Source organism: Ichthyophthirius multifiliis (genome assembly GCF_000220395.1).
Source record: "Ichthyophthirius multifiliis unplaced genomic scaffold scaff_1120509250456, whole genome shotgun sequence".
NCBI classification, from domain to species: domain Eukaryota; phylum Ciliophora; class Oligohymenophorea; order Hymenostomatida; genus Ichthyophthirius; species Ichthyophthirius multifiliis.
The window spans coordinates 2,880-14,554 of NW_004086728.1; the positions used below are offsets into that span (position 1 = coordinate 2,880).

Below are 11,675 nucleotides of genomic sequence, written 5' to 3' on the forward strand. Positions count from 1 at the left end.
AAATTTTAATCAATAATATAATATTAATTTGAAAAATTTAGTTGATAAATTTAATGAAAAAGCAAAATAATTAATAGAAATTGAAAATCTATTCGAGTTTTACAAAAAGTCATTATAAGAAAATTAGGAGAAATAATAAATTGAAAAAAATTAGGAAAAATAATAAGTTGAAAAAAATTAGGAAAAATAATAAATTGAAAAAAATTAAGAAAAATAATAAGGTATATAAGATAATTAAAAAATTAATAATCAAAACTAAGTTCAAAATAAAAATCTAGTCGAGGAAAATAAAAAATTAATAAGAGAAGTAAAAAACTTAAAAGACTTGTTTGAAATATAAACAAATGAGCTTATTATTTTAGAATAAACTTATTTATAAGAAATTAACTTTTATATTAATTAAATTAAATATAAATAAATTCAAATTAATGATAATAATTAAAGATAACAAGAAACAAGCTTAAAAAATACAAGTTCTATAGCTTTAGAAGAAATTTGATATAATAATAATTATATTTAAATAAAAAAATTATTTAAAAATAAAAAAGTTTAATAAAAAACAATTAATTTTACTTTTCAAATTATAAAACGCTTTTAATAAATTTATTTTTTAAAATTATTATTTATTTTTTCAAATATTAAAATTATCTAAAAAAAATACATCTCTCCACCTCTAAATGTTATTTTTATAAATTTACATAGAAAAATTTAATTTAATTATATTTAAAAAATTATATATATAATATATATATAAAAACTTTTTGTACCATTAAATCATATTTTTATCAAAAATTTTAAAACCAAGCTTTACAAACATAGAAAATTATATTCTAATGATTCAGCATTACCTTTATCTACTTATATTTAATTTTATTAATTATTATTTTAATAAAGATTATCATATTTATTATAATTATGTCCTCTAATATTACAAGTTTAAATATAGTCTGTTTTACTAATAATATTATATGATTAAAAAAATTAGCTATTTACTCATTATTTTTAAACTATAATTTCTCTATATTTTATTTTAATCTTATTTTTATATATTAGTATTTTACCCATTTCCTGAAACCTATTCGTATTCTAAACTACTAATTTAATATATTTTATATTATTATCATTATTTTAACAAAAACTGACTTATTTTTTTTAATAAAAATCATTAAGTATATTCGAATTTGAAATATTAATAATATCATGTATATATAAGCTATTTCCTAAAAACGAAATAGTTCATTAAGTTATAGTCAAACTTTGATTTTCAGAACGCGAAAAAATGCAAAATTAGGGAATTATTATCAATTTATATTTTTATAATTCTCTTTTTTTCTAGTTTAGAATAGAAAATATAATTAATCAGACAATTATGATAAGTATTTTAAATGCAAATTTTATTAACATTTTTTTCGGAAATTCTTTCTATTTATTAATACACAGAAAATAAAAACTGTCTGTCCTTAAACTTTATATATAATAGACATTTATGAATATTGAGTTTATAAAGAAAAACATTAAAATTAGCATTTTTCTAAGAAAAATACTACATATTTTGGTTGCATATATATCCTGTATTTGTAAAAGGAAAATATTTTTTTTTTAAATATTCGTAGCTATATGAGCACATGTTGTGTTTGGATTAATTTTAGAGTTTGGTGTCTGATATTTAAATTATTTTTATATAATTTATTGGGATTAGTTATAAGTTTTGTACTAATAAACATAATTAGTTTTAGTTTGGCAGGAGATTAAGAATAATCGAATATACTAAATATTATATAAATAACTTAACTATAAAAAACATGTAATAAATTTTATATATATACATATACATATGTTTATATATTTTATATTATAATTAATTTATATTTTGGTCATTTATGTAAATTAATTATTATGTATTTATTTTTTTATTTTTTATTTTTTTTAATATTTTTTTTTTCTTTTTTTATTTAACATATATCATAATTGTATTATTTTTAATATCATTTTATTTTTATTTATATTAACCTAAATTTTTACAATTAGTTTTTCATATTATAATTATTTATTTTTTTAAGAATTTTTTAATTTTTAAAATGTTAATTAAAAAAAAAAAAAACATTTATTATAAAAAAAAATATTTTATAAAATTTTATAAAATAAAAAATAACAAACGTATATTATTTAATAAATATTTCTCATTATTTTCCAGCTTTCTTTTAAGCAGCTTTTTTTTTACTTACTTTTGGTTTAGCAGCAGCTTTTGGTTAAGCAGCAACTCTTTTAGTAGGGGCTTTTCTTACTTTAGATTAGACTGCAGCTTTCTTAGCGTTGGCATGATGTGCGGCAGCTTTTTTGTTATTCTTAGCATGATGAGCATCTTCATGATTGTGAGCGTGAGCGTGAGCATCAGCATGATTGTGATCATCACCTGCTTTATGAGAATGATTATGAGAGTGGTTTACACCATGAGAATGACTATGTTAGTGGGCGTGAGTCAAATTTTTACCTCCTTTAGCTTATTAAGCAGGAGCAACTTTTTTTTTATGTTAAGTCTTTGTTTACTTTTTTTTTTATTTTGTTTAAAAAAAAAAAAATATTTATAAATTTTTAATTTTACCTTAGCAGCAACTTTCTTTACAGCCTTTTATTTAGGAACATTTACTTTTTATTATTATTTTTAAGCGGGTTTTGAAGAAGATCTACTTTTGGATTTTGATTAAGCTTTTGCCATTTTTTTTTATTATTTTTTTTATTTTATTTTTTTTAGTGTTTTTTTTTTTAAATTTTTTTTTTAATTTTTAAAAATAATATTTTTATTTTTTTAATTATTTTTTATTTATATGTTCTATTTAGTTTTTTTTGCAATATTTATAATTATTAATTTTTTTATTTTTATTTATATAAATTAAAAAATTCTATTATCTTTAATTTTATTGGATAATCTAAAATATTTCAAGGATTTTTTTTTTTTTTTTAATTAAAAAAAGTATTTCAATTAATTAAAAATATATAAAAAATCCAAAAATTATTAATCAAAATGTAAATTAAAAAAAAAAAAATTATATTAATTAATAAAATAAAAAAACATATATATATATATATATAATAAAAAAATCAAATTGAAATTATAATTAAAATATTTTCTTAATTAATTTTTCTAATATTTTTTCTCTAAAAACAAAAATAATATTAATAATTATAAAAAAAAAAAATTATTAAACATTAATTTATATATATTATTTTTTTAATCAATTTTTTTTTATTTTTTAATATAACTTATATTATATTTTTTATTCACAAATCTTATTTTATAATATCTAAACTTTAGTTCATTTATAATCCAAATACAATATCAAATTTATAATCTTTTAAAATTTTATCAATTTATATTTTAATAAATTTATATATATATTCATATTATTCCGGTTAATTGACCATTCCCCATCTTTATTCTCTTAATCTTCTTACAATTCCAAAAACACTTATAGTACAATGATTTAAATTATCTAAGTTTTCTAAATAAATAAATAGAAGTTAATTTTTTTTTTAAATATAAAAAAATTACATTTATTTTTTATAGTTTCTTAAATTTATGGTAAATAGCATTTAATATTTAACATTAAATTTACTAAAGAAATAATTGTTCCTGTTCTTCCTACTCCAGCACTTTTAATATATTAATTATAATTTTATTATTTATTATTGATTTTTTTTACCTGCAATGAATTACACTAATTTTATTTTTTTCATATTCTTCAATCATAAATTGGACTATAAAATTAATTATATTAAAATCTGTTTCAGAAGGAATTCCGTGATCTTTCCAATCAATAAACTGAAAAAAAAAAAAAAAAAAAAATTAATTAATTAATTTATATTTTATAAAAAAAATATCACTTAATACTATGTAACTGCTTTTTATTCACCTAATTAATTATTTGAAATTAATAATTGCCTTTTATGTAACTTTTCATAAATAATATCCTCTGAATTTAATGTTATTTAAAATTTTTAATACTAACAAGTTTATCCAACTTAATTAGGCCAATATTATTCGCATTAAACTTTATGATTTTCCTAACAAAATATATATATATATATATATATATATATATATATATATATATATATATATATATATATATATATAAAAAAATAGAATATATATTTGATTTTTACTTTTAAATTACATAACATAACGATTGTTTCAGTATTAAAAATATATATCATTTTCCAAAAATTTGCAATTGTATTTGGTAAAGGTCCTTATGTAGCAATAAATCTTTTCTCCCCTTCATTTTCAAAAATAGACTTTTTATATTTTTATAATTTAATTTTATTATGTTATTTGTACATTTATATATGATGCATTTATATAACATTCTTCATTATCATCATGATCTTATTTTAAAATAACTTCTGTATGGGTGTCTATAAAAATAAAAAGAATATTAAAATAATTATAATTTCTTTTTTAAAAACTATACAAGGTAATATTGTATTATATCTGTTCATTTTACTCAAATTTGAGTCAAATTATTTTAATTTTTCATTATGATATTATGTTTCTGTTATTTTTCTTATTAACTGTTTTTATTTGAAAATTATCTTTATGATATTTTTTTATTATTATTACTCTAAATTCCATAGCTAAATTTCTCGTAGCTGAATCTTAAGCAAAACACATTATTGGAATACCTTTTTCTATATATTGGATATCAGGTATTTTTTATACCCATTAGTATGATATGTCTTGCATATTTTAATTTTATGTCCAAGGACCTTGAACAATATTTTAATTCATATATTTAATTTAATTTATTTTATTTTATTTTTAAATAAATAATATATTTATTTTTTATATAAAATTATTAAATATTATGAATAATATATTTTTTTTCAAAAAGCTATCTTTTATATAACGTTCTTTTCATAATTTAATTATAATTTTAAATTTTTATTTTTTATTCTTTATAAAAGTTTTTTAATAATAAATATTTAACAATAAAAGCATTACTTAATTAATATTAAATAATTTTTAATATATTAGATTAAATTTTAATTAAAATCAAACTATATATAACATGAAAATTGATTGACTTTTTTTTTATCATAAATTATAATTAAATATATATATATATATATTTATTTCAAATAAGATTTTATATACTAAAACCAAATAGTTATTTTATTTAATTTTTCTAAACTTATGCCTGTTAAATAATTAATAATAATTTCCTAAAATAAAATTGTAAACATTATAAAACCCTGTAATCATATATGCATTTAGACAAATAAAAATGCATTAATATTTTTTAAAAAAATATTTTTTACAGATAAAGTATATTTCTTAAACCTGTTATTCCTTTTTCGGTTATTCTATGTTTTTAATATTTGATTCTTCTTTTATTTATTTTTTAGAGCGATTAATCTGGCTTTATAATATATATAAATTTTAAAAGATTTTTATAAAAAAAAAAAAATTAAATTATATTTTATTTTTTTAATAATAAAATAAAATAGTTTTTATGAAACATAAAAAAATATATATTTACATATTTATATGTATAAATAAATAATATATTGCTATTTTTTATTTACATATTATAATTATTATTTAAAAATTATATTTAAAAAAAATAAAATAAAAAAAATGGCAGGAAGAAAGAAAAAGTAGGAAATTATGACGACAATTACAAGTGAAGAGCATTTCATGTAATTCTACAATGAACAAAATAAAAAGCTTGTCGGTAACAAATTTATATTATAATAATTTCATATTATAAAATAACTAATTATATACTCTCTACTTTATTTATTTTTTAAAAATAGTCGTAGATATATATCCTGGATGGTCTGGACCCTGTACTGCTATGTACCCAACTTATAATTAACTTATGTTAAGTATTGATGATTTTGAAAAAAGAATAGACATTTTACTTGTAAAAAATATATACAATTATTCAATTATAATTTTTTATAAATTAATTAGCTTGATTAAGATAAATTAGTGAATTATAAAAGCGATAAATTCAGTAAAAAAAACTAATATTTAAATAAATTATTATATTATATAATATTAATATTATTAAAAAAAGGTTCAACATGTAAGCCTAAGTTTCTATTTATTTCTGTAAAAAAATTATAAATAATTTAGTTTTTTTAAAAATATATTAATAGGATGGAAAAATTATTGATGTTGTTGAAGGAACTAATGTTCCAGTTTTCGTAGATAGAGTCAATAAATATATACCTCTAGCTTATTGAAATAAATAAATATAAACTAATAAAATATATTTATCAATAATTTATATATAAAATAGTTACAATAATAAGAATAAATTTTATTATAAAAAAACTTATAAATTTTTAAAAAATATATAAAAAATTTGAAAATTCATTAATATAATATTTGTATTATGTTTTTTATTTTAAAATGGATTATATCATATATATATATATTTATTCTTATTTATGGAATATATCATATATATATTGATTCATATTTATTTAAAAAAAAGTTTTTTATATATCTTAATTACATTTTAATTAAAAATAAATAATGTTGAAAATAAATAAATAAAGTAAATATAAATAATATTTACAGTTTCTTTTTTTTATAAAAAATAAATATATATATATATATAATTAAAATAAATAAAAAATGCAAAGAAGTGAAGTTTTAACTTATTTAAAAAAACAAGGAGAATTAAACCTTACAAGAAATTAAAAATACTAAATAATAGAATGTGAATAATATGTAGAATAGTTTAAAATATAAGAATTATTCACAGTATAAAAAATTAAAAATAAAAAATAAAAAAAATAAAAAATAGGAATTATTAGCTTAAGTAGTGTAAAACCGTCCTGAAGACATTAGACAATTTTTACGTGAATAATTGTAACTTATAATATCAACATAAGGTGAAAATTTCTATTACCAAAAAGAAGACTTCGAAATAATATTTATGAACTACGATTTTTTATAATAAGATAAAGTACATTATTTGATGTTAATATAAGGTAAAAAAAATTAAATACATGTATTTATAAATAAATATTATTTCCATATTTATATATATATTTATTTATATATATATATGTTTGAATAAGCTCTTGGATTGTTTGGTTTAAAAATAAACAAAGAATAATTTTTAAAGAAATACCCTTAGTATTAGAATCAACATTATGTATAAAAAAAATAGTTTATACACATAATGAATGAAGAATATCGTTTTTATACAAAAAATTATACCAAAAACGATAATGAAGAAAAATAAAAAATGCAGGCATTAGCTGCTGATTTTTTCATAAATGATATTTTATCTTTTTTAAAAAATTAATAAATAAACCAAAATACCATAATTCATTAAAAAAACACTATGAAGCGCATTTGTGACTACATTATTAAAAATCCAGAACTTTCAGAACCTAAAAACTTTTATTTAGCCTTATAACCCGATCTTTCTGATATATAAATGGCCTAAATATTAAACTCTTTAGGTATCGAGTTGTTAGATAGAGGTTATTTTAAAGAGAGTGGGGTTTTCTTTGAATTTTGCTTGGAGATTAAGGAGAAAGTTTATGGAATAAATAGCATACATGCAGCTAAAACAATAAATAACTTGGCACTTTTGAAACGATATTAGAATGATTTTTCATAAGCAATGACTTATTATTAGAATGCATTAGAAATCGAGCTAAATCTCTACGGAAAAGATCATGATTAGTGTTTAAATATAATGGAAAATATAGGAATTTTACATTCTTCTTAAGGTGAATATGATGAAGCATTAAAAATACTGAACAAAATTTTAAATATAAAAATAAGAAAATTCGGAGAAAAACATATAGAAAGTGCAGAAACTTTAGAAAACATAGCCGTAGTACAATTAAAACAAGAAAAGCATGAAGAAGCATTGGAAAAACTGTAAAAAGTTTTCTAAATTAAAAAAAAGAAATATGGAGAAAACTCTATTAATATAGCAGGAACATTACATAATATTTCAATTGCTTTAATAGGCAAGAAAGATATTTAAGGTGCTTTAAAAATTAGTAAAAATGCGTTAGTAATTGCAAAAAATGATTCCATGGCTAGTTCTTTCGCAAGAACAGTTGAAAAATAAGTTACAGTTATACAAGAAAGCTAAGAAGGTAATTTAAATGTTTCGATGGAAATTTGATTTGTAATCTTTATTTTATATATATATTTATACTAATCATTTAGTATTTTCTTAAAATATTTATAAATTTTTTTTTAATAAAATTTTAAATATATTAATCAAATAATTTTATATAAAAAATAAATAATTAATAAATAAATTTAAATAAAAAATAAAAATATTTAATAATAAAAATAAAAAATAAAAATAAAAAATTTTATAAATAAATATAAATATATATATATATATATATATATATATATTTAATCTTTATAATTTTTTTTTTTTATATTTTTTTCTACATAATCAAAAGATATCTCAAACATTTATAAGCTTTTTTTTTATTTATTAAATAAAATAATAACATTATAACTATTAATATCTATATTTATAATTTTTAAAGATAAAAAATCTAAATCATTAATAAATAATTAATTTTATTCAATAAAATAATTAATTATAATTAAGTTTAAATAAAAAAAAAAAATTTATATATATAAATATATATAAGATGTAAAATAATATTTTAGAAAATATAGAATTAACTATTTATTCAACATCTGAACTTTAGAAATTGTAAAATACCTAATTTTCTATTACAAAACTTTGCCTAGATTTTTCTTAGTATTTTTTTTTTTTTTTTTAATTTAAAAACTAATTAAATAAAGAAATAAATAATAATAATGTCTACCTTTAAATGAATTTTAAAATATAATAAAAAAATTATATAAAGAGAATAAATTATATAGTTTAACTACATTACATTTAGATTTATAAAAGTTTATTTATTTTAAAATAATAAGTATTTATATTAACACAAAAAAATTTAAGAAATGATATAAATTATATTAAGTGTAAAACTTTATATAAGATTATATAAAAAATGCATAGAATAAAAGAACTTAAATTAAATTTAGAATGGAATGAAATTAACGATTAAGCCTCTAATTATTTAGGCTTGATTATTGGAAATATAGAAAATTTGGAAAACTTATCACTCAATTTATGGGGAAATTATATTGGTAATTAAGGTTTAAGATAATTTTCAAAAGGATTCGAAATAGGAAACAAATGTTAAGATTTTAATATTGAATAATTGTTTGATAATTAATCATATAAAACTTTATAAATAGAGAATTTATAATAATTAAAAGTTCTATAAATAAATTTAAAATAGTATAAAAATAAATTCTATATACATATATAATAAAAATATAAAAATAGTACAAGAATATCAGATATTGGACTTAATAATATGTTTGGTTCGTTTTAAAATATAAATTTTTTGATTTTTTTGGAATTAAATCTATCTTCAAATAAATTAACTAAAAATTCTGTCGAATTTTTATCTATTTTTATTTAATAAAATTAATTTCTTGTAACCTTAAAAATTAATTTGAAAGAGTTTTTTTTTTTTTTTTTTCTATTTAACAAAAATAAATTATATTTTTTTCCGAAAAAAAAAAATAAAAAAAGAAATTAATTGTAATATTAAGGGGCTGATTACCTTTCTAAAAGTTTGTACAGTCTAAAATATTTAAGAATATTAAAATTTAATTTAAATCAGTAAAAAATACTTTTTTATTTATATTTATATATTTAAAGTAATAATATAAGGGAACAAGGTGCTTTAAGTATAATAAATTCAATTGAAAAATGCACAAAAATATAAGAACTTTCTTTAGGTTTAATAAGCAATTTTATACAAGATAAAGCAACTTAAAGAATAAATTAAATATTTAAAAAAGACTTAATTAAATTAAAATTAGGATTAGGAAGTAATAATATAACAGATTAACCTTTCTAATAATTAATGGAAAATTTATATTAATTAAATAATTTATAATATATAAATTTAGAATTCGGAAAGTAAAAAAAGACTTATTAAATTAAAAAAAAAAAAAAAAGTAATTTCAATAGTTAATAAACACGAAATTAATTAAATCAAGAAAGTGCTATTTAAATGGGTAAATCATTAAAAAAAATAAGCTAAAATTTAAGAATTTTGAAGCTAAATCTATTATGGAATAGAATTGAAACTGAAGGTTGTAAAGCAATTTTGAATAGTCTATAATTTATGCCAAATTTAAATGAATTAAATTTAAATTTCAAATGGAATAGAATAGACGAAAGTTATGGGAAAAAAAGTATTTTGGATATAAAAAATCTACTTAATCTGAGAAAATTAAAACTCGATTTTGGAATTGATACTTGGAAAGAATATAAGGAGTTATAATAATTAATAAATTAAAGAAATACTTTAAAAAAACGGTTTTTATACATTTATTAAGCTGCAAAAAAATAAGCATATTTTAAAAAAATTAGAAATGATATTTTAGATTAATGTTTATTATAAAACTTTTAAATATGAAAAAAACAAAAATTATATATATAATAGAATATTTTCTATTTTTTTTTTTTTTTTTTCAATTTATATCTTTTAATTATTTTAATTAATCAACTTTTTTATAAAAATCTTCAAAAGGTAACTAAGGATATCTCTAAAGCCAATTTCTTTCATGCCATTTCACATTTTCAGTTTCAACAAAATGTAAAGTAAATGCATTTCTAGCTTATTAAGAATGATTATGTGCTGAATAATGTACAAAATTTCCATCAAACATAATAATAGTTCCTTTTTTAACTTCTAGAGGGACTCCACCTTTAATATCATAATTTGGTTTTTCGCCTTCATAATAAACATTGTTTCCTTCCTTATTTTTATACATAAAGTACTCAGTTTTATTTTCTTAAGATGCAGGTACTCCCCAAAGGCATCCATTTTATAAATTAGCATCATCTAAGGCAAACCAAAAACCGATAGTGGTTAATTTTGGGGTTGTAATAAGATATGTATTATCTTTATGTGGGAAAACTTCGGATCCTATTTTTGGATTTTTAAATATATACATACTTTATACGCATTAAGGTTTTATATAGCCTAGTTATTCTAAAATATATTTATATAAAGGTTAATGCGAAAACTTTTCATATAAAGGGTCTAAATCGTGCATTGCGTGTCCGATTTTATTCAAAGCGAATTCTTTTGGAACTTTTAAATTATTTTTTTCATCAAAAGCATTTTATTCGAAAAAAAAATGGATTTTATCACCTGTATTTACAAATTCAGGATATTCATATTCTTTATTTGAACTAAATATTAGTAGTTTATTTTCAAATATGTTATTTACTTTTATTAAATTATTTGTATGAGAAATTAGATCGTCCATCATTTTTGAGGGAAGGGCTTAGTGGAGAATTGTGTAACCGTCTTTTTTATATTGATCTATGTGGGATTATGTGAATATTTTTGAAAAACAAAAACTTTTAGAGAGTTTAAGGGAAAACATTATCTTTTTGTTAAAAAAAATATATAAAATAAATAGTATTTTTATATTGAATTGAGTTTTTTCGTTTTTAAGATAAATAAAAACAAAAAAATTATATTTTTGTCTTAATTAGTTTTAATTATTATCATATTTTTGCTTTAATAAGTTTTAAATATTATTATATTTTTGCTTTAATTAG

General features: G+C 16.8%; 4 protein-coding genes across 4 annotated transcripts, besides 28 other annotated features; 1 reads left to right on the plus strand and 3 right to left on the minus strand. All coding sequences in view use genetic code 6, as the record gives it.

Annotated features, from left to right (window-relative positions):
• Positions 1-119: 119 nt before the first annotated feature.
• Positions 120-220: a microsatellite.
• Positions 143-187: a microsatellite.
• A 381-nt stretch (positions 221-601) lies between the features above and the next one.
• Positions 602-641: a microsatellite.
• Positions 642-702: 61 nt separating this feature from the next.
• Positions 703-757: a microsatellite.
• A 1,142-nt stretch (positions 758-1,899) lies between these two features.
• Positions 1,900-1,954: a microsatellite.
• Positions 1,904-1,956: a microsatellite.
• Positions 1,957-2,092: 136 nt separating this feature from the next.
• Positions 2,093-2,132: a microsatellite.
• Positions 2,133-2,180: 48 nt separating this feature from the next.
• IMG5_074970 (hypothetical protein) lies at positions 2,181-2,716 on the minus strand (the record flags this gene model as incomplete). Its single annotated transcript, XM_004036602.1, has 2 exons — positions 2,181-2,546; positions 2,603-2,716. 2 exons carry the CDS (start codon positions 2,714-2,716, stop codon positions 2,181-2,183), a joined length of 480 nt encoding a protein of 159 aa, XP_004036650.1.
• Positions 2,225-2,259: a microsatellite.
• Positions 2,716-2,750: a microsatellite.
• Positions 2,716-2,785: a microsatellite.
• Positions 2,717-2,776: a microsatellite.
• Positions 2,717-2,785: a microsatellite.
• A 494-nt stretch (positions 2,786-3,279) lies between these two features.
• IMG5_074980 (protein-tyrosine phosphatase protein, putative) lies at positions 3,280-4,789 on the minus strand (the record flags this gene model as incomplete). Its single annotated transcript, XM_004036603.1, has 8 exons — positions 3,280-3,491; positions 3,551-3,651; positions 3,702-3,820; positions 3,883-4,062; positions 4,165-4,296; positions 4,340-4,416; positions 4,473-4,572; positions 4,622-4,789. 8 exons carry the CDS (start codon positions 4,787-4,789, stop codon positions 3,280-3,282), a joined length of 1,089 nt encoding a protein of 362 aa, XP_004036651.1.
• Positions 4,071-4,135: a microsatellite.
• A 220-nt stretch (positions 4,790-5,009) lies between the features above and the next one.
• Positions 5,010-5,048: a microsatellite.
• A 545-nt stretch (positions 5,049-5,593) lies between these two features.
• Positions 5,594-5,622: a microsatellite.
• A 16-nt stretch (positions 5,623-5,638) lies between these two features.
• Positions 5,639-8,711, plus strand: IMG5_074990 (thioredoxin domain protein 3; the record flags this gene model as incomplete). Its single annotated transcript, XM_004036604.1, has 9 exons — positions 5,639-5,735; positions 5,818-5,927; positions 5,978-6,020; positions 6,084-6,118; positions 6,166-6,222; positions 6,822-6,983; positions 7,099-7,175; positions 7,817-8,139; positions 8,659-8,711. 9 exons carry the CDS (start codon positions 5,639-5,641, stop codon positions 8,709-8,711), a joined length of 957 nt encoding a protein of 318 aa, XP_004036652.1.
• Positions 5,742-5,771: a microsatellite.
• Positions 6,422-6,498: a microsatellite.
• Positions 6,781-6,820: a microsatellite.
• Positions 7,055-7,085: a microsatellite.
• Positions 8,215-8,259: a microsatellite.
• Positions 8,281-8,363: a microsatellite.
• Positions 8,283-8,375: a microsatellite.
• Positions 8,284-8,361: a microsatellite.
• Positions 8,311-8,363: a microsatellite.
• Positions 8,311-8,381: a microsatellite.
• Positions 8,366-8,409: a microsatellite.
• Positions 8,375-8,410: a microsatellite.
• A 1,862-nt stretch (positions 8,712-10,573) lies between the features above and the next one.
• On the minus strand, positions 10,574-11,059 carry IMG5_075000 (phytanoyl- dioxygenase, putative; the record flags this gene model as incomplete). The annotated part of the gene is made up of 1 exon (XM_004036605.1): positions 10,574-11,059. The coding sequence occupies one exon, from the start codon at positions 11,057-11,059 to the stop codon at positions 10,574-10,576; it is 486 nt and encodes a 161-aa protein (XP_004036653.1).
• A 528-nt stretch (positions 11,060-11,587) lies between these two features.
• Positions 11,588-11,675: part of a microsatellite that runs on past the window's edge.